We start from the raw sequence: 27,553 nt of genomic DNA, 5'->3' as shown, positions 1-27,553 counted from the left end.
CAAGGAGGAAGACCATGTCGCTCATCTACGGGAATGCTTCGAGCAACTGAACAAGCACAACATGAAATTAAACCCGGCGAAGTGCAGATTCGCTGTCACTTCAACAGAGGCATAGAAGCAAACCCCAAGCAGATCAAGGCATTGATTGAGATGTCCTCTCCAAAGACGAAGCGCGAAGTGCAAAGGCTCACAGGAAGAGTCGCCGCGCTAGACAGGTTCATTTCCCGCTCCACAGACAAGTGCCTGCCCTTCTACGACACCCTTCGAGGAAACAAGAAATTTGAGTGGGACGAGCGATGCGAAGCAGCTTTCCAGGAGTTGAAAAATTATCTGGCGAGCCCACCAATCTTAGCAAAACCAGTCGAAGGAGAGCCGCTCTTCCTCTACATCGCAGTATCTCCCACAGCTGTAAGCGGAGTGCTCATCAGAGAAGAGCGATCCGAGCAAAAGCCCATTTTCTACATCAGCCAGACATTGACCGACGCCGAAACTCGCTACCCCCAGATCGAGAAGGTCGCCCTAGCCGTCGTAGTCTCGGCTCGCAAACTGCGCCCGTACTTTCAATCACATTCGATTGTTGTGCTCGCTACGCTTCCTCTACGCTCGATCCTACACAGCCCTAGCCAATCCGGTCGGCTCGCCAAGTGGGCGATAGAACTAAGCGAATACGACATCGAGTATCAGAACAGGTCGTCTGCAAAATCACAGGTGCTCGCAGATTTCCTCATTGAACTTCCTGCCGAAGCAATAAACGAGCCGACTCTAGATGAAGTGTGGGTGCTGCACGTCAACAGCTCGTCGTCTAAACATGGCTCGGGAATAGGAATCCGCCTCACCTCTCCCAACGGAGAAATACTGGAGCAGTCTTTTCGCCTGAACTTCCACGCCTCGAACAACGAAGCGGAATACGAAGCACTGATCGCCGGCATACGGTTAGCACAGGGAATCGGAGTTCGAAAGATAAGAACCTTTTGCGATTCACAGCTCGTAGCATGTCAGTTCAACGGAGAATACGAGGCGAAGGATGGACGTATGGGAGCTTACCTCAAAGTGGTCCGAGAGTTGGTGCAAAAGTTTGATGAATTCGAACTCACGCGCATTCCCCAAGGAGAAAACACCTCGGCCGATGCCTTGGCAGCACTCGTTTCGACCTCGGACCCAGACCTCCGACGAACGATCCCAGTTGAATTCATCGAACGCCCTAGCATCGAAGAGGTGGAAGGAGTTCGGCTGATAAATCCTCCCGAACAAGAACCAGAGGACGACGAAGCCTTTCCTATGCACGAAGACACTTCACCGGCCGAGCCGGAATACGGCTGCGACAAAGAATGGCTCGGAGCTATCCGAATGTACATCGCCGATGGAGAGGTGCCAACTGACAAATGGGAAGCCCGCAAACTAAAAGCTCAGGCCGCACGTTACGTCCTCGTCGATGGCGAGGTGTTTAAATGGAGATTCTCAGGGCCTCTCATGACATGCGTCGAAGGACCAAAGGCAAGAAAGATCATGCACGAGGTGCACAGCGGCGCGTGCGGGAACCACTCCAATGGAAGGTCTCTCGCTATCAAGATAAAACGGCACGGCTACTTCTGGCCCACGATGATCAAGGACTGCGAGAAATTTACGGCTAAGTGCGAGAAGTGTCAGCGGCACACCCCGACGATTCATCAACCTAACGACCTGCTCTCATCGATTTCGTCGCCTTATCCGTTCATGAGATGGTCGATGGACATCGTCGGACCTCTACATGGCTCGAAGCAGAAGCGTTTTCTGCTCGTCCTCACGGATTACTTCTCCAAATGGGTCGAAGCCGATTCTTATGCAAGCATAAAGGATGCTCAAGTCGAACACTTCGTCTGGAAAAATATCATCTGCCGACACGGGGTCCCCTACGAAATAGTCACGGACAACGGATCCCAGTTCATCTCAACACGTTTCGAAGCCTTCTGCGAGAAGTGGAAAATCCGCCTCAGCAAATCCACGCCAAGATACCCCAAAGGGAACGGACAAGCTGAAGCAGCCAACAAAACAATACTCGACGGTCTGAAAAAGAGGCTCGACGCCAAGAATGGGCGATGGGCGGACGAACTCGAAGGAGTCCTTTGGTCTCATCGGACAACTCCGCGCCGAGCCACCGGGGAAACTCCATTCGCTCTGGTCTACGGATCGGAGTGCGTAATTCCCCCCGAGGTGGATTTCCCAGGTATTCGACGAAGACTTCTACCAGGGCAGGAGGGCTTGAACCACTTAATGATGCTAGATGAGCTCGACCTAATCAACGAAAAGCGCGACCAAGCCCTAGTTTGAATCCAGAACTACCAACAAGCAACGGTGCGATACTACAACAAAAACGTTCGTAGTCGAAGATTCAAAGCAGGGGAGCTCGTCCTCCGAAAGGTCTTCCAAAACACAGCCGAGAAGAACGCAGGAAAGCTCGGAGCAAATTGGGAAGGTCCTTACAAAGTCACAAAAGTGGTTCGTCCAGGAGTCTACAAACTCGTGACACTAGCTGACGAAGCGATTCCAAGATCATGGAACGCAATGCATCTAAAGAAGTATTATCACTAAAACCACAGCACGGTCAGCATGAACTACGGGACGGCTTGATCCCTGCAAAGGGTACGTAGGCAGCCCGTCTTCGGACGGGTTCAGCTGTCCCCCCTCCTAAAAAGGGGGGGGGGAGTGGGTACGTATACACATACCTCCTTTAACTCTATTATTTTGACTTGCCCATTTAGGAACGTCGCCACTTCGGCATATTCTCAGTACGTTTTTAATCATCTACTTATTTCACTCTTACCCTTGATTTCTGGTTCGTTTATTATCGCTTCGGCTAGCTTCACATTGTAACAAGCTTGGATTTTTGAATTCTTTAACTCACCACTTCGGCATGATATCATGACCTGATTACCTCGGACCTTTAACGGTCCTCAATTTCAGTTCGGCAAACTAAGCCTTCGAACGCCTCGTCTCGTTGCTGGCCACAATGGGGCAACAAGTACAAAGTTCTCTAAACAGACTTTTACCACCTTTCCTAGGACGAGGGTGCAAGTTACATCCTCTACGGATAAAAATTAAGTGCGCTATACAAATATCAGACCAAAAATGTATCAGGTCGCCACGGTTTACTATCGCACACGAGAATATAAGTCGAGACTACATCGCTTTCTCTAAACCCGAAGTAAACCCTTAAAACCCGGATAAGCATACTCATCCTCTCGGAAACACCGGTCCATCATAGTCAGGATCGATAACACATCATCCTTGGCTAACAAAAGCGAAAACGCCTCGTCGTTTACACGGCTCGACATCATGCAAAGAGAAAACGCCTCGTCGTTTGCACGGCTCGGCATCACGCAAAGAAAAAACGCCTCGTCGTTTACACGGCTCGGCACCATGCAAAGAGAAAAATGCCTCGTCGTTAAAAATGGCTCGGCGTTGCTACGAAAATTCGCTGCAACATTATCACTTAAAATCTTTCCAGCATCACCTAAAGGATGTTCCACAAAACTAACTCCCAGCTCGGGATTAAGAATACAAACGAGACCCTTAAACAACTCAACCCTTAACCCATCTTTCTATCGATTTCGAAGAATTCGGTTAAGGGAGCAATCAAAATCATTCTCGACAATCTTTTCCCTAAGCCATTGGTTTTCGCAGATATTTGCACAAGTCATTGAAAATAAGTGCATCCAAACGAAAAACAGCTAAAAGAGAAAATATATCCATAAGAAAAAATGAGTGTCGGGTGGATAAAGCCGTCCAGGCATCGGTTACAAAAAGAGTTCAAAAACGTACAAAAAACCCAAGTACAAAAGCATGAAGGACAAAACAGGGAAAAGCAGAGGGTATCAGGCCGCGGACTGCGTCTCATGTTCGGCAAGGAGGTTCGAGAGGACTGGCGTGCCCGCGTTTGATCCGTTCGGATCTACCACGCCTAAGTTGGCTGCTGTCTCTTCGAGCGGCTCGTTGCCGAGGGTGGTGTCGACCGAGTCCGGCGATACAGGAGAGTAATACAGCTCGCCCCGAATCTCGGAAGCGATATGCTCGTACGCCTCGTCATCGGCATACTCACTTTCCCAGCTTTTCAGCTTCGCCACCTCGTCGTCAAGCGTCGGGGCGTCCGGCTTCTTCAGGTCGGCAATCATCGCAAGATTGCCCTTGATCTGTCCCAGATCGTTCTCATCATTTTTGGCTTTCTCAAGCCTGACCAAACCCTCCTCCACCTTGGCGAGACGCTCCTGAAACTTCGCCGTAAGCTCTCGCCTCGCCTCCTTTTTCGCCCTCTTGACCTTGGCATCGAATAAGGCGTCCTTGGCCTTATTCAGCATCGCCACCTTGGCGCTTTTAGCCCTCCTCGCCTCCTCAAGGCGAATGACCGAGGCGGAGACATTATCAACGTTGGCGCGCCGAACGATCTTCTCCTCTTCCAACCTGGACGCCCTGGCCACCGCCTCGTCCAGTTTCCCCTCTGCCGCCGCGGCTTGGGTCTGGGACTTTTCTAGCTTCGCCTTTGACGCTGCAGACTCATTTCGGGCCTCGGCCAAGCGACGTTCGACCTTAGACAAGTCCGCCTCGTATTCGGCCATCAGGTCATTAACGGCCGCGACAAACTGCAAAGAAAAAACTCGTGTTAAAAACTTATTAAAAATTTACTAAAGGAAAGCAAATAGAACGTACCTTGGTACCGCGCTGCGCCATCGCGCCATACAACCTCGGCCTCATCAACTTTTCCGGAGGAGGAAGACGGGTGTTCGCGCTATTTACACGCGAGAACATGATGGCGGAGGCGTCGGGGTCGTCGACGACCAACTTGCGCGCGGCGGGGTCCCCAGGCGTCGGCTTCCGCCGCTTCTTTGACGGCTCGTCCTTCTGAACAGCAACGCCCTTCCCCTTGTCAACGGCCGAACGTTTTCGGCTCGGGTCGTGTTTTTGGACGACCGAAGTCGGGGGCCTTGTTGACTTCGGGAGGGCTAAAATGGCAGAGTTCGAAGGAGTTTTGCCTCGCACCGCCGAATCATCCCCGGATGCTTCGTGAATAATTTTGCCTGGTTCCACCTCGGGCGCTGCATTTCTCTCAACCACCTCGGTTGTATTGCCTTCTACGGCTCGGGTCATTTCGTCGCCTTCCCGGCTCGGGGGGTCGGGTTGAGGGATGGTCTCGGCTTGCGCTGGAACCGCCTCGGTCTGCGCCTGAGCCGCCTCGGCAGCTCGTCTCGCGGCCTCTTCTGCCTCGCGCCTCTTCCTTTCTCTAAGGGCGATTACCACCATCTTCTCCCGGGTGTCTCTTGAAGAACTTGAGGACGAAGAACTGACGGGGACTCCGGCAAGGATGGCTCGCGCTTTTTCTACTCTTTCAAGGGTGAAGTTTTTTCTCCAATTAACCTTCCGCGCCGAAAGAGAGTCTCGAACAGTAAAGAGGTCGTCGGGAATCAGGGGAAGATAGCACCGAACTGCAAAACAAAGCAAAAAGCAAAAGTCTCAGAAAAGGAAGAGAATATCAACTGAATCTCCGAGCCGAGGCAAAGCTTTGGGTCAGCTACCAAGTGGTCCCCAAGCTGTCTTGGTTCGGTGAACGTAATCTTCGCCGACCGATGCCTCGTTCACCAAGACGTAGAAGAAGCGTTCAGTCCAAAACTGATCCTTGCTGGGAAAACCGCCAATGATCCGTCGCTTCGCCTTGTTGGAAATATAGAACCTATTTCCTTTCGGAGCTTTCCTGATTTCCAGCAAGTTCAGCAGGTGATTCAGCTCGATGTCAAGACCGCATTCGAAACTTCGGACGAAAATGCCAATCATATGCCGTAATCCCCTCGGCATAATCTGCCCAATCGAGATCCCGTGTTTCCAAAGGTATTCAAGGATCACTCCAGGGATCGGGAACCAGAGGAAGCAAAGCTCGAAAAACGCCTCGTACAGAGTAAAATGATTCTCTGGAGGGTTGTTGGCTCGGTCGCTCTTCTCTGGAACGACGAACTCCACCGCCTCGGATATTCCAAAGTGATGCCTCAACGCCTCGAGCGACTCAAGGGAGCAGAGTGTAGACTCAGGTTTTTGTCTCTTAACTCCTGGCCCTCGCCCAGATGTGGAAGCGCCTCGGGACGCCATGAGGCGTTCCAATTCAAGCTTCGCCTCAAAAAGATCAAAGGGAAATGCCTCCTCCTCGGCCTTGAGCGCGGCGCGGTTAATGTCCTCGTCAGGAACGGGATCCTGGGGACGGCTCGTCAAAACCGACGGCTCGCCATCCGGAGAGCCGACATCTGATGAGTTTTCATTGTTTGAGGCCTCGTCAGATGAGTGATTGGAGGGGCTCGGCGAAGCGGACGCCTTGGAGGATTCTGCCGTACCTCTCGCCTCGGCGTCTACGTGGCTCGGTTCGTAGTGAAAAAGTGAATCCAACGAATCATCGGAACAACTCGACATAATTTACGACTTTTACAAGAGTTACAGCGCGACTCGGCGAGCCTCTGCCGGAAAAAGATCTGGAACGGCGGAGACCTCGGAAACTCTAGCCGGAAAATAAATAAACTAGAGAGAGAAAGAAGAGAGAAGGGAGAGCTACCTTTAGTGAAAACGAGTGAGTCGAGAAATAACGAGGAAGAGTGAAGGAGCTCACCTATTTATAGAAAAACGAAGCACGTGAATTCCGCGTAAACCTCGGGAAGCCGTCCAACAGCGCGTAGGATCCGCGGTGAATTGGCTATACCGGGCTGCGTCGTTGGCACGCGCCGAAAGATCAGGAATTTCCTCTCGGAAGACCAACAGTCAGGGAGTCCAGGTTAACGAAACGGCTTGGTATTGACCCTTTCCCTCTTAACGAAACGGCTTTCCCTCGTCGTTAATGAAACGGCTCGGCATTAAATCTGTTCTCTCGAAATGCCTCGTCGTTAAAGAAACGGCTCGGTATTGACTCTTTCTCTCTTGAATCGCCTCGTCATTAACAAAACGGCTCGGCATTGAATCTGTTCTCTTGAAACACCTCGTCGTTAACGAAACGGCTCGGCATTAAATCTGTTCTCTTGAAACGCCTCGTCGTTAACAAAACGGCTCGGTATTGACTCTTTCTCTCTTGAATCGCCTCGTCATTAACGAAACGACTCTGCGTTGAATCTGTTTCTTGAAACGCCTCATCGTTAACGAAACGGCTCGGCGTTGATATTCTTTCTTAAGACGCCTTGCCGCTAACAAAACAGCTCGGCACGAGCTTTCTCTCGAAACGCTTCGCCATTTGTTCGGCTCGGCATAACCTCCTCAAATCACCTCGTCATGGGCTGTCACTATTAAAAAAAAAATCGCCTCGTCCTTAATCTTGCCTCGGCATCTTCGGTACCATCTCGAACACCTCGGCATCCTCGGCACTCCTTGGGAACGCCTCGGCGTCTTCATTCCCAAAACACCTCGGCGCATTCATCCCCAGAACGCCTCGGCATCTTCATTCCCAAAATGCCTCGGCGTCTAACTCAGTGGTTTATCCTACGATCGGAAATAATGGACCTCGTCACTCTCGCCTCCAAAACTGACGAGCTGGGGGGCTAACTGTTGGGGTCGGTTTTCACCCCAAGTAGATAAACCACCTTAAAATGGCTAAGTATGGAAGAAAGATAAATGGGAGAGCCGTGGTCGCCAAGTGGGAGAGCCGTGGTCGACAAATGGGAGAGCCGTGCAGATAAGCCAGTAGGGAGAGCCGTGAAAGAAGACAGGTGGACCGAGCCGCATCGAAAGGAATGGGCCGAGCCCCACTTCAACACGTTTGGGCCGAGCCGTGTATCGGTGCGGTGGGCTAGATCATGTCTCCATGGCAAGTGGGCCGAGCCGTGAAGAAGGCTAGATGGGCCGAGCCTTAAAGAAGCATGGATGGGCCGAACCGAAGCCTTGAGAGGTGAAGCCCATGGAAAACCCTAGGCAAGATGCAAAGGCGGTCAGCCGCACGAGGCGATAAAGAAATATTCCGAGAATCTCGCCCGAGATTTTCGGCTAGGCGGTTTAGAAAGTTAGTATAAATATATGATGTATGCAATTCATTCCAAAAAACTTTGGCAACCCTAAGCAACAAAGACTAAACACTCTACAGCAATAAAAATCCTCTTTTGATCTTACTGTTCTTGCGATTATCCTAGAAGTTTCAGATCCCTTAGTTTCTCTTCACAAATTCTTGGTTGTGCGAGTTTTGGCTCACACAATTTTCTATCATGCAGTGCATGGTCCAAATAAGAGATTCCATCTCTGCATGTAGTGATGTAAGACTCCTCCGTATTTTGTGCACCCATAATTTTATCAGTAACACCTTCGTTAAATAATACCATCTTAATCCTGTTGTTATATCCGTTTCTTTCCAAGAGCCATCAATATAACACCACCAGCCTTCGTATGTGAGTGGCATTGGGTGGAGCGATGGATTGGCAGTATTACTTATGATAAATTTCTGTTCTGAATTTTGAGCTTCTTCCCATAAAGTCGCTTCTGTCTCCGCTATCTTTAATATAGTTTGTGGGTCTACATCTGATATGATCGTGACCAGCTCAGAGGAGGAGGAACCAGAGGTAGCTGGCAGGATCACTCGTTCCAGAGCTAGAGAGATGGCTAAGGAGGCTCACGCACTCATTGCCACGGAGGACAGCGAACACCAGGAGGCTGGAGCTCACATCTTCAACATCTCTATCTTGAAGAATGAAGAACCCAGTAACAATGACTAGGTAACTTAGGTGATGATTCTGTACTCTTTTCCTTGGTGAGGATTTTGGAAGGCAAGGAGGTTCTTCTCCAAGGTTTTTAACGAGGCAGAAATCATTGCTACGTCGAGTTACTTAGAAGTTGTTACTAATGGGTAATAACGTGCTAAGTCACAATGACTTATGCACTAGTTGTTTAGGCGCACCACTTAGGTTTAGAAGGGACGCCTCGCTGTTTTATTTTCAAATTAAACTTCTTGTTGTTTTATTTCAAACTCCATGTTGTTTTGTTATTAGGGCTGCGATTTTCTCTCTTAGTCTATAAAAAAGAGAAAATCGCCTATGTCATATTGAGTGAAGAATTTTGATCAAACTTTTAACGTGTTCTTCTCTCTTTTCGATTTCTGAGAACTAAAAAAAAACTCTGAAATTCGAATCTCTTAAAACTAATCTGTTTACAAGAGATTCTGCTATCACCATCACATCCCTCTCACGATCCATCGACGAATCCATCCACCACCATCTCAAACCATCGATCCGCCGCATCACACCACCATCTCCCTCCATCGATCTCTCATCGCGCCACCATCGCTTCATCACGCCAATATCATCGCATCTGTCCCTCCAAGTCACGATCTCAATTCGCCTGTTGCCTTATCTTCAGAGTTGATCTCCTCGGATCGTATCACGTGGTATCAGAGCCAACTCTGAACCAAAGGCTGAGCGAACTCTAACCCTAATCTCTGTACTTTGAAATTTTCGATTCTAAACCTAGATTAGCTGGTGTCGATCCCTGCTTTCATCGTTTGAATTCTTGATTAGGTCGATTCTTATTGTTTCGTGTCTAGGGTTTGTTTCGTTATCGTTTTCGTTAGGTTTGTTAAGAGTTATCGAATCGTATCACTCGTTTTGTTTTGATATTTGTTAATCGTGTTCGTTTTAGTTTGTTTCGCTGCATCACTTCTATATCGTCGTTAGGTTGCATCGATCTGGTCTTTGCTGCTTATCCATTGTGTCGTGTGGTGTCCGAAATTTTGTTAGTTTTTAGTTTCATTGTTTCGTATCGTGTCTAGGGTTTTGATAGTCTTCGTGTTTCGCATTCGTTAGGAGTCTTCGAGTTGTCGTTTGCGTTTAGGCCTAAAATCTTTGTATTTTTCGGCTGTTTCGTTTAGATTTGATAAGAGAGTCTTGTATTTTCGTTAGTTAGGTTTAAAAAAAAAAAAAAAAAAAAAAAAGAGTACACAAAAAAAAAAAATTTTTCGTTAAATTTCATTAGTTTCTTTGAGTTTGTTTTTAGATTTCGTGGAGATCGGTTCATTTTTTTTATGATGAGTTTAGTTTTGCTGTTTTCGTGATTTCTTCTCGAACAAGTTACTGCGAGTTTTTTATTTTTTTATTTTTTAGGTACCATGGAGCTTTCGGCTGAGACAATGGAAGCTCTGAACCGAGCAATGTCTCAACAAATCAAAGAATCGAATCAAGCCATAACAACTCAGCTCACCCAACAAATCGAACAACTCAACGACAAGTTCGAGACCAAGATGAGTGATCTGCTCAAAGATCTCAGTGCAAGTGGAGAAGAGTCGTCTCAAACCCCAACTCCTTCGGAAGCAATGCGACTAGCAAAGGGTAAAGGGCACATAGGATCCTCCCGGAAACTTCCACGCCACCCAACACCTTCCGAAGCCAGGACTAAAGCTAAGTCCAACCGAAGCCAAATTGGGGGCAGAGAGACTACGTTTAATCCGAGGAGGAATCCTACTGGTGCAGAACGAGATGGCCCAAGGGTAGATCGTCAGCACCGCCGAGAGGAATATATTGCTGGACATAGAGTTACCCTGGAATCAGATCCAGAATACTATGAGGAGGACGAAGCCTCTGATCATAGCAGAGAAACTGTGAGACGAGATCGAGGCCGAGGACATGCTCGAGATTATGATCCTCTACGTCAGCAGCTGCGTCATATCAAAATCCAGTATCCTCCTTTCCATGGAACCAATGATCCCGAAGCTTATCTAGATTGGGAAAGGAAGATGGAGTCTAATTTTCTGGTCCAAGGAACTTATGAGCTCAACAAGGTGAAGATTGCAGTCTCAGAATTTCATGGGTACGCGCTTCTATGGTGGGAGCAGTTGGGAGTCACCAGAAATCGCCTGAGGGAACTTCCGATTACTACTTGGGATCAGCTTGTTATACAGATGAGGAAGCGGTTCGTTCCAGCCCATCATCAGCGCGAGATACTCAACAAACTTAGGCGCCTTGTCCAAGGTACGAAGTCTGTTCGAGATTATTATCAAGAATTGGAAACTTTGCTCATTCGTGCAGATTTACGAGAAGGCGAAGAGATGGTAATGTCGAGATTTCTTGGAGGACTTAACCGAGAAATTCAAGACAAGGTGGAACTTCAGGATTTCACAGATATACAAGAGATGGTGCATAAGGCTGAATTGGTGGAATCTCAAGTCAAGAGGCGAAATTTCAAGTCCACATTCACGCCTAGTGTGCCTAAGCCTAAGGAGATCAGCAAACCAGCTTACTCCAGAGACATCAAACCGCCCTCTACTGGAGTTAAAGAAGAAGCTAAATCTGAGTTCAAGCCTCGAGGTGGTACTTCTATCAGCAATGTGAGGTGTTTCAAATGTCAAGGAATGGGACATTACTCTCGAGATTGTCCAAACAAGAAGGTATTCTTGTTACAAGAGGGAGGAGAGATAGTTCCTCAAGAGGATTCCGAGGCCGAATATGAAACAGAGGAAGAGGAAGAAGCTGCTGCCGTGGGCGAGATGCTGGTTGCCAGAAGGACTTTGAGTGTTCAGAGTCAACCTGAAGAGACTTGTCAGCGAGAGAACCTGTTCTATACGAGATGCTTCATTCAAGGAAAAGTTTGTAGCCTGATCATAGATGGAGGAAGTTGTACTAATGCTGCAAGCGAAGAGATGGTTAAGAAGCTCCAGCTCAAGACTATTCCTCATCCAAGGCCGTATAAGCTTCAGTGGTTGAATGATAGTGGAGCCTTGACCGTATCTCAGCAAGTGAGGGTTTCTCTATCCATTGGGAAGTATGAAGATGAGATTCTATGTGACGTCATTCCCATGGGTTCGAGTCATGTGTTGCTAGGCAGACCGTGGCAATCAGATCGTAGGGTGATACACGACGGTTACACCAACAAGCACTCATTCGAGTTCAAAGGTCGCAAAATTACCCTCCTACCTCTCACGCCTACCGAGATTTATCAAGATCAAGTTCAAATGAAGCTCAAGGAAAAGGAGAAAGTCGCCAACAGCCTCTACATAAACCACAGTGAATTTTCTAAACTCTTTGATCCTGAAATGACTACTTTTATGTTTGTGTACAAGGAATCCCTTGTTAGTACTAACCCTTCACAGGAGCTTCCTAGTGCTATGTTTGAGGTTTTGCAGGAATACAAGGACGTTTTTCCAGTAGAAATTCCACCAGGGCTACCTCCAATTCGCGGGATAGAGCATCAGATTGACTTGGTACCAGGATCAGCCTTACCTAACAGGCCAGCATACCGAACCAATCCTGTAGAGACTAAGGAGCTGCAGAAGCAAGTGGAAGAGCTGATGAGCAAGGGACATATCCGAGAAAGCTTGAGTCCATGCGCGGTTCCAGTTCTGTTGGTGCCAAAGAAAGATGGTTCCTGGAGGATGTGTGTAGACTGCCGAGCTATCAACAACATCACTGTGAAGTATAGGCATCCGATTCCAAGACTAGATGATATGCTGGATGAGCTCTGTGGATCGACAATCTTCTCTAAGATAGACTTGAAGAGTGGGTATCATCAGATCAGAATGAAGGAAGGGGACGAATGGAAGACGGCGTTCAAGACAAAGCAAGGACTCTACGAGTGGCTAGTTATGCCATTTGGTCTCACCAATGCTCCCAGCACCTTCATGAGATTAATGAACCATGCCCTGAGACCATTCATTGGCGTGTTCGTAGTGGTTTATTTCGACGATATCCTCATCTACAGTAAAGGTTTGGAAGAACATCTAGATCACATCAGATCGGTTCTTGATGTTCTTCGCTCTCAATCTCTCTTTGCTAATTTATCTAAATGTTCATTCTGCACTAACGAAATTGTTTTCTTAGGCTTTGTAGTAAGTGCAGGAGGAGTTAAAGTAGATGAAGAGAAGATAAAAGCTATCAAGGAGTGGCCAACCCCCAAGAACATTGGAGAAGTCCGAAGTTTCCATGGCTTAGCAGGATTCTACAGGCGTTTTGTTCGTGATTTCAGCACCATAGCCGCGCCCTTAACAGAAGTGATCAAGAAAGACGTGGGGTTCAAGTGGGGAGAGGCGCAAGAACAGGCTTTTACAGCCCTTAAAGAGAAGCTTATCAATTCGCCCTTACTAGTACTTCCTGATTTTACTAAGACTTTTGAGATTGAATGCGATGCTTCTGGTGTAGGTATTGGAGCAGTTCTTATGCAGGATAAGAAGCCCGTCGCTTACTTCAGCGAAAAGTTAGGAGGATCAACGCTGAATTATCCCACGTATGACAAGGAGTTATACGCATTGGTTCGAGCTCTCCAGACGTGGCAGCATTACTTATGGCCTAAGGAATTCGTCATTCATACCGATCACGAGTCTCTAAAGCACCTCAAGGGTCAGCAGAAACTTAACAAAAGACATGGGCGATGGATGGAGTTCATTGAGACATTCCCCTACATTGTTAAGTACAAAAAAGGTAAAGATAATGTGGTCGCAGACGCATTATCCCGGAGGTACACTCTTATTTTGACTTTAACATCAAAGTTGATTGGATTTGAGCATATTATAGATCTTTATGAATCTGACACTGACTTTTCTGAGAGCTATGCCAAATGTCATAAGTTTGCCTGTGAGAAATTTTATAGACAGGATGGATACTTGTTCTTCAGTAACCGATTGTGCATACCACGAGGATCCATTCGAGAGTTACTGGTACGAGAAGCTCATGGAGGTGGATTAGCTGGACATTTCGGTGTCACAAAGACACTTCTTGGGCTACAAGAGCACTTCTACTGGCCGAACATGAAGAAGGACGTTGAGAAAATCTGCTCTAGATGTGTCGTATGTAAGATGGCTAAGAGTAAAGTTCAGCCTCACGGTTTGTATACTCCTTTGCCTATTCCTTCTCAACCTTGGACTAATATCTCTATGGATTTTGTAGTTGGCTTACCTCGCACCAGAAATGGTAGAGATTCTATTTTTGTAGTTGTTGACAGGTTTAGCAAGATGGCTCACTTCATCGCTAGCCACAAGACAGATGATGCTGTGAATGTAGCTAACTTGTTTTTCAGGGAAGTAGTACGACTGCATGGAATGCCACAGGTTATCGTTTCAGATCGAGACACGAAGTTCTTAGGACACTTTTGGCGAACGCTTTGGGCTAAGCTGGGAACCAAGCTCTCATTCTCAACTACGTGTCATCCTCAGACCGATGGACAGACCGAGGTGGTGAATAGAACGTTGTCTACACTTCTAAGGACTTTGGTGAAAAGTAACCTCAAGACGTGGGAAGAGTGCCTGCCTCATGTCGAGTTTGCTTACAATCACGCTAAGCATTCTGCTACTCTCTTTTCTCCTTTTGAAATTGTATATGGGTTTAATCCACAATCACCTCTATACTTGATCCCTTTGCCTTTAAGTGGAAAATGCAGCTTGAATGGCAAGGAGAAAGCTGAACAGGTCCGAAGAATACATGCTAAGGCTAAGGAGAACATCGAGAAGAAGACAAAGCAGTATGAGAAACATGCCAACAAAGGACGAAAGGAACTGATTTTCGAAGAAGGAAATCTGGTGTGGATCCATCTGAGGAAGGAGCGATTTCCAGCTGAGCAAAAGAACAAGCTAATGCCCAGAGTTGATGGACCATTCGCAGTCATCAAAAGAATCAACAACAACGCCTATCAGATTGATCTTCAAGGTAAGTATGATGTTTCTGATACTTTCAATGTTTCTGACTTGCTTCCTTTTGTTGCAGATTCAGATTTGAGGGCAAATCCTTTTCAAGAGGGAGAGGATGATATGATCGTGACCAGCTCAGAGGAGGAGGAACCAGAGGTAGCTGGCAGGATCACTCGTTCCAGAGCTAGAGAGATGGCTAAGGAGGCTCACGCACTCATTGCCACGGAGGACAGCGAACACCAGGAGGCTGGAGCTCACATCTTCAACATCTCTATCTTGAAGAATGAAGAACCCAGTAACAATGACTAGGTAACTTAGGTGATGATTCTGTACTCTTTTCCTTGGTGAGGATTTTGGAAGGCAAGGAGGTTCTTCTCCAAGGTTTTTAACGAGGCAGAAATCATTGCTACGTCGAGTTACTTAGAAGTTGTTACTAATGGGTAATAACGTGCTAAGTCACAATGACTTATGCACTAGTTGTTTAGGCGCACCACTTAGGTTTAGAAGGGACGCCTCGCTGTTTTATTTTCAAATTAAACTTCTTGTTGTTTTATTTCAAACTCCATGTTGTTTTGTTATTAGGGCTGCGATTTTCTCTCTTAGTCTATAAAAAAGAGAAAATCGCCTATGTTATATTCAGTGAAGAATTTTGATCAAACTTTTAACGTGTTCTTCTCTCTTTTCGATTTCTGAGAACTAAAAAAAACTCTGAAATTCGAATCTCTTAAAACTAATCTGTTTACAAGAGATTCTGCTATCACCATCACATCCCTCTCACGATCCATCGACGAATCCATCCACCACCATCTCAAACCATCGATCCGCCGCATCACACCACCATCTCCCTCCATCGATCTCTCATCGCGCCACCATCGCTTCATCACGCCAATATCATCGCATCTGTCCCTCCAAGTCACGATCTCAATTCGCCTGTTGCCTTATCTTCAGAGTTGATCTCCTCGGATCGTATCAACATCGATATTCGAAAACAGTTTCTCATTCTGTACCTTCCAAATATACCATGCAATCCATGGAAATTGGGTATTTTCCAAATCTTTTGGTAGTCTCCAAAAAAGATGATCAGAATTTGCATACGCCAATGTCATAGGGAAAACACCAGAGGGTGTTGGGATCCAGGATAAAGCCCAAATTTGAGCCGGAGGACATTCAAACAGAACATGATTGATTGTTTCTTCATCATTTCCATACCGTGCACATTGAGTATCGCATTGTTTTCCTCGGGATTTTACCCTAGATGCCACCGAGAGACATCCGGATATTGCTTGCCATATAAAGTGTCGTAATTTTGGAGGGCATTTTAGAGTCCAAGAGTGAGCTTGTAATGCTGTTATATTTAGCCCATATACAACCTCTAGTGTTTCCTCTGGTAGTTGATATTCAGTTTTGTACCCCGATTTAACCGTATACTTCCCAGATTTTGGGAAATGCCATCCCCATGAATCTGGCGTGTAAGATCTACTAATGGGAATCCCACGAATAATCTCGACATCCATTGGATCAATAATGGCCGTTATCAATCCCATATTCCATGTATTTATTTGTGGGTCAATCAGGTGATTAACCATGAGATTCGGGTAATAGTTAAAACCCTTACAAGTTGCTGATCTCAGGCGAGAAGACGGTATCCATAGATCGTTCTAAACAGAGATAGAGCAACCCGAACCGAGTTTTTTTATTAGCCCTTTATTAACCAGAGATCTAGCTGATATTATGCTCCGCGATCCATAAGACGGTGAATATGAACGTACAGGATCTAAAGGACTTGTTTTCCGAAAGTATCGTCCCTTAAATACTCGCGCAAAAAGTGAATTAGGTCTATCTATCAAACGCTATAATTTTTTTGCCAATAAAGTCGTATTAAAATTTTCCACATCACGAAATCTCGTTCCCCTCTGCCTTATCTCTACACATCTTTTTATATGCTAGCCAATGCATACCTCGTTGTTGTCCACTAGAGCTCCACCAGAACCGTGCTGCTGCACTTGTAAGTTTTGTTGTTGTTGACTTGGGCAACCGAAAGCCTGACATAACAAAGGTTGGCATTGCAGACGCCAGAGATTTGATTAGAACTTCTTTTCCCCCTTTTGATAATAACCTCGATGTCCAACTATTAACTTCTATCTTGTTGTCTGTCTACGGCAAAATTAAAAAATCTTGGTCTTGGCTCCCCCATATTCTCTGGAATGCCAAGATATGTCCCTGTGCCTCCGTCTTTTGTAATTCCCAGAATTTGTTTCAATTCCTGTTGTATTTCCTCCGGGACCATATGTCCGAATTGAACTGATGATTTCTCAAAATTCATTTGTTGGCCCGAAACTCCTTCATACTGTCTGAGAATGCTTAGTATCTTTTGGCATTCTTCCTTGTTTGCTTTGCAAAAGAATAGACTATCATCCGCAAAAAGTAGATGTGATACTGATGGGCTTGCTCTTGCTATCTTAAGCCCCGTTAACAACTTCTCATCCTCAGCTTTCTTTATGTTGGCAATTAAAACTTTCGTACATAGTATAAACAAATATGACGAAAGTGGATCTCCTTGACGGAGTCCCATCCCTGGAGTTATGTGCCCCGATGCTGTCCATTTAAAAGATATTATCTTACAGATGTAATGCACCGCATCATCTATGTTATCCATCTCTCCGCAAAACCAAATCTCTGTAATAAGTGTTTAATGAAAGACCATTCAACTCTATTATAAGCTTTATTCATATCCGTATTAATTGCTATGTATCTATTTTTGCACGATGGATTTGTCTGTAATCAATGGAACATCTCTTAAGCAATGAAAATATTATCTGAAATCAACCGCCCGGCCACAAAGGCCGATTGGGTTTCCGAGATCAAACCTGGTAATAGACGTTTCAGTCTTTGACAGAGTAGTTTAGAAATGATCTTATAGCTGATGTTGCATAAACTAATAGGCTGTAATTCTGTCATTTTCGTGGGTCTTTCTGTTTTTGGAATTAGACAAATATTTGTCATATTTAACCTCTTGTCAAATTCCCCAGAATCCAAGAAACCATTGACTAAGTTCACAATATCCGTTTTAATGAACGACCATGAACGTTGGTAAAAAAGTGCAGTCATTCCGTCTGGTCCTGGAGCTTTCTCCGGATTCATTATAAATAAAGCACTACGGACCTCCTCCTCTGTAGCCCTAGAGGTGAGCATTGCATTGTGACTATCCGTGATTAAAGGCTTTATCTCTCTTAATGCTTCTTCAAACTCCGATGGAGAAGTTGAAGTGAATAATTCATCGAAATAATTAACTTTCACCTGTTTAATCGCTTTGTCCGAAATGACCCATGTGCCTGCTGTATTGTATAAACCAATAATACGATTTTTCGCTCTCTGTTGTTTGACTTTTGCATGGTGGAATTTTGTATTTTTATCACCAAGTAAAGCCCATTTGGTCCTACTTTTTTGTTGCCAAAATAATTCCTCGTATTTATATGCTTCTCTTAGCTTTTTAGAGACCGGTATTACTTCCTCTTCTGATCATGTGCCATCATTTTGAATTTCCTCTAAAGCCTGTTTCAGGTCATCAATCTTTTCCTGTCCATATGGTTTAAGATTAAATCTCCATTTAGATATTTCTCAACGACAATTCCTAATTTTGTCCACAAATAAGGTTTCTGCCCCCCCCCTCCCCCATGATTCAAATCCCAACCTTTAACAATCGTGTCCATAATACCCTCTTGCCCTAGCCATCTTTTATCGAATCTAAATTAAGCTTTCTTACGAGAAAGCTTATCGCTATTGTAGTAACTATTGGTCTATGGTCCGATCCAATCATTGCTAGATATTCGACCAATGAATGTGTGCATATATCATGCCAATTCTCATTAGCTAAAGCCCGATCCAACTTGCATCTAACCAATTTTGAGTTCCTCCTTCGTCGCCAAGACATTGTATTTCCTAAACATGGAAATTCCAGAAAGCCAAAATCTCGTATCATAGTGTTAAAAGACACAAATGTAGAGGCTTTTCTTAATGGCCCGCCTTGTTTCTCATTATTCCTGATTATCTCATTTAAATCTCCAATTATAAGCTAGGGTTTCATTTGTGTAAGACTAATTCTTGTTAAACGTTCCCAAACTTGGTCCCGTAATTTTGGAACTGGATCTCCATAAATGAAAGATAGATATACATTTTTCCGAGAATTTTTGCCTCAACATCAATTATTCTGTTATTCGAAAAAAGAATAGTAACATCCAAAGAATTATCATAAAAAAAGAGCAAGACCACAACTAGCTCCGCACGGTTCAACCGTGTACAATTGATTATAACCAAAATGGAATTGAAATTTTTGTAGAAAGTTAAATTCTTGCTTAGTTTCTGAAATAAATAAAAATTCTGGTCTATGCTTCTTCCAAATTTCCCGAAGATAGCTTATTGTCCACCAACTCCCAAGACCTTGGCAATTCCAACTAAGTATCCTCATCAATCACCCGAGGTTTTGTGTCTTTATGTCTCATTTTCGGGTTTAAGGAACCCTTGACAGATGGCTTTTTACGAGGGGAGATCAAAGTTTGAACCATCCGCTTCTTGGTGCTTCCTCCAATCAGCGATGTCTTACCTTTTATAATCTTCTTTTTTGCTCCAGATTTGTCTCCTTTGATTTCCAGATCTGACTCCACTTTTTCCTCAACATCCTCTCGGTTTGGTTCTGTTTCCGTCTTGACAATATCCTCTCCTCCCATCTCCGTATCATCTTGAGCCGAGTTCATGATAAACTCACCTTCTTCCTGCTCCAACAAGTCTCGCACTACATCTGTGGTCAACTGAGCGTCTCCTGATTCCATGACCGAATCTATGTGTTGCTTTTGTCCTTCATGTTCAAGAATCACCTCTTGAAAATTTCCTGCAACAGTACTATCAATATCAAAATTCATCAAAGAGTCATCATTGTTCAACAGCTGTTCCCATTCATTAACTGTTGTTCCATCGCTCTCCAACATCTTTCCATTCTCAACCATGCTCATCACACCCTCATTAGTCACCGTCTTTGCAACCGTCTCCTCCCTAGTGTTACCTTCATTATCTCCAAATTCCAGACTCTTCCTCACCTTGTTCTCCGCCTGAATAGCCTTAATCCCTTCTGATACTTCCGCCTGCTCCGATACAGACATTCTCGTACTGGTTGCCTGATACTTAGGCTTGTTTACAGCCTCTGAGGATACCGCTAAACGCTGTTGTAGCTCCTTTGGGTGGACATAGCTGGATGGTCTTCCACCTTTGAACGATCCTTCACCGTATCTACGATCACCTCTTCCTTTGTAATATTGATGACCTTCTTCCAATTGTGCTTGTTTCACCTTCTCCTTGTACTCATACATTTTTAGAAACGGTTTAATTCGACAGCGAAATTAAGCACTAAATCATATCAACTTACAACGGTTTTTTAAAAATTATTTTTAACACATCATCACATAAGAACCAATAAAAAAATACACGTAATAACTAAATGAGTTAAAAATATTTTTTTTGCAGCCGAAACTTATTCTGGCGATGACACATAAGCGAAACACTGAGAAACTCGCTGTGAACACGATATATCAGCAAATCACTACACAAATAAGTATATGGATTTAGTATGGATTTATTTCCTAAAATATTTAGAGCATCTACCATAATAGTCTTTTTATAAGAGTTTCTCATCTATAAAAAATATTTTACCAGAGGAGAGATTTTGGAATGAATTTCTCACTTTTCTTAGAAACTCTTAATATTTTATTAACATTTATTATTTTATTTTTATTTTTAGTAATTAAGAGATTCTTGTAAGAGACTTCCAAATGGTCTAATCGTCTAGAGATAATTATCCCAAAAAAACTGATTGAAACAGGTGCTATAAATAATTTGCATAGCCTTAACTCTATGTCGATCATAGTTATAAAAACGTGTCACGTAATTAGTAATGAGTAACTTAAATGAACACAAGAGATAGTGACAAAATTTATTGTTCAAAAGAAGAGATAGTGGCATATTTGAAGGAGTCCACAAAATACCAAAATGTCCTCAACAATGTGATGTGATCATCAATCGAATTTTAAAAAGAAACAAAAGACTGAACAAAATATCTGCCGACTGGTGAAGTGTTCTCTTGCATGATAAATATTTTCCTTTTGGCAAAATCGAACAAACCATATTAAAAAAATTCTTGGTTTCCTTTTCTCTCTAGTTTTTGTGGTGATGGAGGACGGATTCGTAGGGCTGAGACACATATTGACGATCGTGTTCCTCTCTGGCTTCGCCGGACTTATGGTAGCACCTGTGATTACTGACGTCACTGTCGCCGCCGTTTGCTCCGGACCAGACGACTCATGTTCTCTCGCCGTCTACCTCACCGGTTTCCAACAAGTGGTACTTACATTTATCTTTTATGCTTACTTAACTCTTCCTTAATCTGAATTTCTTGATTGTTCAAGATTTTTTCTTCCTTTTTTGACCAAAAAATATCCACACAAAAAAAAAAAGAAAGAGAGAAAGCAATTAGACGAAGAGTGAAAAAAAAATATTATTTTCTTTCTTTCTTTTTGGGTTAAAAATCTTTTGCTTAAAGCCTTAAACCAAACATCACAGACGCTTCCATAACATTACAATGACGATGGAATTTTTTTTAAAAAAAGTTAATATTTAAAAAAAAAAAATCACATGGGAAAATCTTTGTTACGAATTTAGTGTTAGGGTTTAAGTTTCTAACAAATTAAGTATTGCATTTGGAAGGTTTGGAAAACAATAAAAAAATTTTTTTTTTGTTCGAACAGAAATTTCATTACTTCTTTGATTTGTTAAATTGCGATATTCTTTTATTCTTTGGTTAGATTGCGATATATTTTTTTCTAAGAAAAACATATTATTCCTTTTTTTTTCTTGTCGGCCATGTAAATCAAACTAATATTCAATTTTATTAATTTTAGCCGATTTTAAACAATATTTATTATATTTGTGTGTTAAAATGAAGGCAATAGGGTTGGGGACAATGGTGATGATGCCAGTAATTGGTAATCTATCAGACAGATATGGAATTAAAGCAATTCTCACTCTTCCAATGTGTCTCTCCATTCTTCCTCCTGGTCCGTTTTTTTCTCTCTGTCTCTTTCTCTCTATCTCTCTCTCATTTTTTTTCTTAGTTTTTTCTTATGTCTCCTTTGTTAGACTTTCCTTTGTTAGACACATATCGAGACACATTAACAAACTGACACAAGAATTAGAAGTCGCTGTCTAGTTTTACTACATAATATCCAGGATTCAAAAAAGTATATTTATACATATATTATGGATATTCATTATGAAAGTAACGCGTGGAAGAACACAGTCTTAATTTGCCCCACTACGACGATAAGTGCATGCCTATAGTTTAGATGATTGTTCCTTTTATAGTTTAGATGATTTTTTAAAAAACTTGTCCAAAAAGATGATTTTTCAAAACTAAATTCGAAGTGCTATTAATATCTAACATATTTGAAAACGCAGATAAAATTACCATAATTAACAAAATTAAACCGCACATACAAAAAAAATCGTTTTAACAGAGTTCTTTGCTGAAATGATGTAATTATGGAAAATATTTGCAGAAAATACGTGGTGGAATTTTTATAACTTGTAAACAGAGTCGGCTTTGAAGTTTAGAAAGCAAAAAAGTTAGGGAAATAAAAAATTGGACCGTCTTATAATATTAAGTTCCCAACTCATAATTTCTTAACTAAATATTTAAAAAAAAAAATTAAAGTCCAAATTATTTATTATAATAAAGATTACAAACATCGGCTATTCCAGTTTGGGTTCAGCCGAAACTGCTTTTAAATGAACAGCACCGTTTAAGCATGGATTCTTTATTGAAAATAATGTAATATGGTTTAAGGACAAAATATTTGCAAAGAATATACAGTGTCAAAAAAAAAATATTTATAAAGAAATTTTTGTTGTTTTTTTTTTTTTTTTTTTGGGTTAAATGTTAAATTTTATACCAAATTTTTGATTTTTTTTACAGACAATACAGAGATACAACGAAGAAAACAGAAAACCAAAATCTATTGACACACAAAAACAACAAAGAAACAACAGAAACACAAAAAAAGCCAAAAATCCAGCAAATAAGAGAAGAAAATTAAAACCGAAACCAAACAAGATGAGAAAGCAGCAATCACGTGCAAAAGCACAGACCATCACGTTTTTGCTGCAGCTCAAAGAACTGGAGTTCACATCATAGTTGCCACGAGCGTCTTTCCGAGGCCCGTCCTCTAACCACCGGAAAAAATACCTACAGCTTCTCCGAAAACTGACGCGATCTCCGAAATGCGTAACGGACTAAACTGCAACCGGTGACAAGGAAGTCTGAGCGGTAATCGGAGAAGTCACTTCCAACCACCATTCCCGTAGAAACCGAAGCCTCCATAGGGACCAACCACCACAGCTACAATCTAACCGGACAACAGACCGGGGCCTCTACAATACACATCTCGAAAGGCTCCACTATCTACACCGAACCACGATCGGAGCCCTCACGAGTCAAGACCAAGACCAAACTGCGAAACTGCTGAGAATTGCTGATAACACAAACACACACCCACAGCGAAACCCGAGCCACAACGGTGAAAAGACGGCACCGGAAACTTCGTCGAACATGGTGAGAGAACAGCCGCTGAGCCACCCGCCTAAAACCACCGTCGAGAGACACTGTTGGTGGAGCCACACACGCCGGAAGAAACGAGAGCCACCACTCCGAGGCTAGCCACAAGCCAAACCTCTCCTGTGAAACCAAAACCAGAGACTGAACCCGTCCTCTAGGTCCGAATCGCTGCCGCTGGAGCCGAGGAGATCAAAGCCTACATCGCCACCACACCTATGCCTCGGGAACACCGCTATGAACAAAACGAGGCAGAGATGGACTTTAACCGGGGAGAGACGAACTACACCACCGAGGAAAATCGGAGAGCTCGCCGCCGGCGACGAGGACTCGCAAAGAAAAGCCGAAAGAGACCGTTGGAGGGAAACACCGGTGAACACCAAAGAAAGCAAACCCCACCGAGATTGAACGACGCGAACGGCAGAGAGGCGCATCACCACAAGGAGATCGCCTTCCACCACCGCAACCCCAGCGACGCCACTGAAGCTCCGTCGCCGTCGAACGAAGACTACACACCGGAGAAACTTCACTTTGACGCCACACCGAGCCGACGGCCGAATTGAGACAAAACACCTAACAAACGAAAGAGGAGGCCATCAGAGTCCCTCCTCCGGTGACGGTGAGCCACCACGGGCGCCGGAGAGGGAGATCGGAAGGATCCTTTAAGGTGTCTGCAAGAGAAAGTTTCAGATCTGATTTCTCTCGAGAGAGAAAAGGAGGAGAGAGAATAGGTGCAATAAATTTTTTTTTTTTTTTTTTTTTGTTTGTTTGTTGTTCGTCGCGTGTGATAAGAAAAAACAAAACCCTGTAAATATAAGGTGCTATAAAATAAAATAAAATTGGCGACAAAAAATATAATAAATTTTGTAAAGAAAATTTTAAAATTCATTCTATTTTTGAAAAATATATACACGCAAAATTAGAGACTTGGGAGCTGGTTCGAATTTCGAACTTTAGCGAAGATTCTAGTTTATCAATTTTAGAGACATTTGCAGGAGGAGACAACATGAGACTGGTTTCGTAGTGCAGCGTCAGCATACACCTCATGCTCTTGATGGTCGAAGGCTAATGGTTCGGTGCCCACTATGAGTCTATTTAAATAAACAGATTCCAATTGGACCATGCAATCATGCATCACTATATCTTTAATTAAAAAACTATATATTTAAGAAATTGGACCATCGTCCTTTTTTCTTTAATAAAAACAAAACCAAAACAGTTGGACCATTAACCTTTTTTTTGCTTTGTTTTTATAATTCAAGTAATCCAATGTCGATATTCTACTGTCCAATGTGTATACTCTTTTCCAAAGAGACGCTACATTGTTAAAAATTTACAATAACCCAAAGAGAGATAAGCATTTTTCGTAATTTTCATTAATTTTTGTTAAAAACATTTCTTAAGATATATTTTGATATGATTAAAGAAAAACAAGCAAGAACATGCGGCTAAAAAATGAATTTTTTTGCAGTAATTTTAGGGTACAGAAGGGATACAAATTTTTTCTACCTGTATTATATAATCAAGATTCTGACCGCCTTGGTATGCGAAGGCGCCGTTGACTGCCTCGCTTTTGCTTATGTGGTAATTTTTTTTCCTTCATTATGAGTTATTTAAAATTTTTAATATATTGTTGTTACAATTACACTACATACCTCTAACTTTTGTAACATCACTCTCCTTACTTTTTTGATTTCTTCTTTTTTTCAGGCAGAAAATATTCACGACAGAACAAGAATATCAGCTTTTAGTATTTTAGGTGGTACCAAAACAATTTCTGCACTTTGTGGAACTTTAGTTGCCCGTTTTCTACCCATAGCTTTGATTTTTCAGGTATACAATCATCATTAATATAAAATCATCTTGAGATCCAAAATATAATCGGTATTAGGAAAATATATGAGGCTTATTGTTTTGGGGGATAAATTAGGTTTCTGCTATATCATTTCTCGTTGGTCTGGTGTACATGAGAGTTTTCTTGAAGGAGAGGCTTAACAATGATGATGATGGTGAGGATCATCATCATCAAGACGATCATAATAGTAATGATATCACAATGTTAGCAGAGCCGATTTTGAACGACACAACCATTAAAAGGGTCGTCTTTATCAAGAAGCAATCTTCATTGAAAGATATGATAAGCTTGATGAAGACTAGGTACATTTTTATATATGCCTTTATTTATCTACATATATGTACTCATATATATATACATATATATATATATATATATATATCATTCTAATTGATGGATATGGGTTTCATAATGCAGTACCATATTCGTTCAAGTATTGGTTGTTACATTCTTCAGCAGTTTCTCAGATAGTGGAATGCAATCTGCTTTCTTGGTTTGGCTCAAATATTATTTACTCTTTGTTTTACATAATGCTATTTTTTTATTCTTTTTTTAATCATCAACTATTCTGAACAAAAGTTTTATATTATGCAGTATTTTCTAAAAGCACGGTTTGGATTTGACAAGAACCAGTTTGCTGATCTCATGATGTTGATTACTATCGTTGGGTCAATCACTCAAGTAATTAAATTAAGAGTTATTATACGTAAAACAACATGTAAACATAGCATTTATACTTTGTGTAGTTTAATTGATATGTATTGCTAAATGTTTTTCTCAGCTGTTTATACTGCCAAGATTTGCTTCTGTTATTGGAGAACGCAAGCTTTTATCAACTGGGCTGTTAATGGAAGTCATAAACGTAAGTATATAATTTTTTTCTTGATTTTGTTTCTAATGATAACATTCTAAATAATTGATTTTGGCATATATAGATAATGAAATTGGTGCATGCATGTGTTTGTGATGCAGATGGCCATTGTAAGCATTTCTTGGGCACCATGGGTGAGTAGGTGGAAACTAAGGACCTGACTCAATGTTCAATCTTATATTATTTTGCTTTTATGCTTTGTTTTTGTTTCTAATTTCGTAGGTTCCTTATCTCATCACCACTGTGTTTATACCTGGAGCAATAATTGTGACGCCATCAGTAAGACTCTTGATTAATTAGTCCTTAACATTAGTGAGTTTTTGCTACTTAATGTAGAGTTTGAACAATTTGGTTATAGGCTTGTGGTATTGCCTCAAGACAAGTCGGACCCGGTGAACAGGTAAAAACTATATATAGTATATATCTTGTTCTAATTAATGATTGAATCTTGCACACAAAACAAGACCTTCAAAACGCGAAACGAATTGAATTGGTGAAGGGGAAAGTACAAGGATGCATTTCTGGAGTTAAGTCCTTTGGCAAAGTCGTGGCACCTTTTGTATTCAGTCCATTGACAGGTTAGTGAAGCCGTAAGAACACAACATACTGCTAAGTTTCTTTCAGTCTTTGACACATTTAAAAAAAAAAAAAATTTTTTGCCAACAGTCTTTTTGACACATAATATATAATTTGGTTTCCATGTATATATAGCATTGTTTCTCTCCAAAGACGCACCTTTCTACTTCCCAGGATTCAGCCTTCTCTGCATCGCCTTGTCCTCGGTATGGCCATTTTATCGATGACGAGTACTTTGATTTGCTTGTATATAATGAGTTATAATGACGGACCAAACTATTTTTGCATGCGCAGATGATTGGTTTCTTGCAGAGTCTAATGATAAAAGATGTTCCTGATCCACCATTGAACAAAGAAATCAACAACATCTTGAGTGAAGAAGTGTGATACAGGAACTCATCAAAGCATATAAAGAGAAGAGTGTTACTGTAGCTTGTGATAACTCATCAAGTATATAAAGAGAAGCTTGAAAATATATATAGCAAGTGATAAAGATATAATCAGAGGAATGGTGAATAACTTTATGTTATCATCGTAGCAAAAAAAACCTTTATGTAATCATTTGTTTCCCTTGAACTTTTTAAAGTCCAAATCGTAAATAGAGGCGGAGAAGTGGATATAGTAATTGTATTGTAAAGAGTTATTGATCGGCGTAATCATTACAAAATTTCCATATAAAAGAAGATCACAAGAGTACAAGAAAGAAGAAGAAGAAGAAGAAGAAGAAGAAGAAGAAGAAGAAGAAGAAGAAGAAGTCCTCTGTTTCGTTTTATATAAATCAAAACAAAAGTACTCTGTTGCTTCGATTCTTCTAACAGACTTGGTAGCAGTTTCTTTTGGGCCTGTTTTCAGTTTATTCGGAGCCCATATATAAATCTAATCCAACTTACTCCTTCCTGCTTGCTCTTGGCCTTGGCTGCTTAGTTCTAATCACTTGAATCAAATCCAACTTCAAATCACTTAATCAATTCCAACTTCTTGAACCAGAGATAAACCGAGATTAAACCTTTAACCAAA

General features: G+C 42.6%; 3 protein-coding genes across 5 annotated transcripts; 2 read left to right on the top strand and 1 right to left on the bottom strand.

The window, feature by feature from the left end:
* Positions 1–33: 33 nt before the first annotated feature.
* Positions 34–2,568, top strand: LOC112089676. The gene is made up of 3 exons (XM_024160425.1): positions 34–1,642; positions 1,901–2,203; positions 2,378–2,568. The coding sequence occupies exons 1-3, from the start codon at positions 34–36 to the stop codon at positions 2,566–2,568; spliced, it is 2,103 nt and encodes a 700-aa protein (XP_024016193.1).
* A 1,283-nt stretch (positions 2,569–3,851) lies between these two features.
* On the bottom strand, positions 3,852–6,423 carry LOC112089675 (uncharacterized protein At3g60930, chloroplastic-like). The gene is made up of 3 exons (XM_024160424.1): positions 5,544–6,423; positions 4,681–5,453; positions 3,852–4,613 (listed from the first exon to the last, which is right to left on the bottom strand). Exons 1-3 carry the CDS (start codon positions 6,421–6,423, stop codon positions 3,852–3,854), a joined length of 2,415 nt encoding a protein of 804 aa, XP_024016192.1.
* A 14,205-nt stretch (positions 6,424–20,628) lies between these two features.
* On the top strand, positions 20,629–27,074 carry LOC18026298 (multidrug resistance protein 2). 3 transcript variants are annotated; one of them, XM_024160734.1, is made up of 15 exons: positions 20,629–20,695; positions 20,787–20,968; positions 21,570–21,681; positions 24,706–24,818; positions 24,945–25,067; positions 25,165–25,391; positions 25,507–25,582; positions 25,684–25,770; positions 25,871–25,951; positions 26,062–26,094; positions 26,183–26,239; positions 26,319–26,360; positions 26,460–26,538; positions 26,672–26,742; positions 26,831–27,074. In XM_024160734.1, exons 2-15 carry the CDS (start codon positions 20,798–20,800, stop codon positions 26,921–26,923), a joined length of 1,365 nt encoding a protein of 454 aa, XP_024016502.1. In that variant the 5' UTR covers positions 20,629–20,695; positions 20,787–20,797; the 3' UTR covers positions 26,924–27,074. The 3 variants fall into 3 exon arrangements, with proteins under 3 accessions (XP_024016502.1, XP_006409364.1, XP_024016503.1); XM_006409301.2 differs by having other exon boundaries at positions 20,694–20,968; XM_024160735.1 differs by lacking the exons at positions 20,629–20,695; positions 21,570–21,681 and having other exon boundaries at positions 20,794–20,968.
* Positions 27,075–27,553: the final 479 nt, after the last annotated feature.

The sequence above is a fragment of the Eutrema salsugineum genome, unplaced genomic scaffold, assembly GCF_000478725.1.
Source record: "Eutrema salsugineum unplaced genomic scaffold, Eutsalg1_0 scaffold_11, whole genome shotgun sequence".
In the NCBI taxonomy this organism is placed as follows: Eukaryota; Viridiplantae; Streptophyta; class Magnoliopsida; order Brassicales; family Brassicaceae; genus Eutrema; species Eutrema salsugineum.
This window is presented reverse-complemented; position numbering and strand designations above follow the sequence as displayed.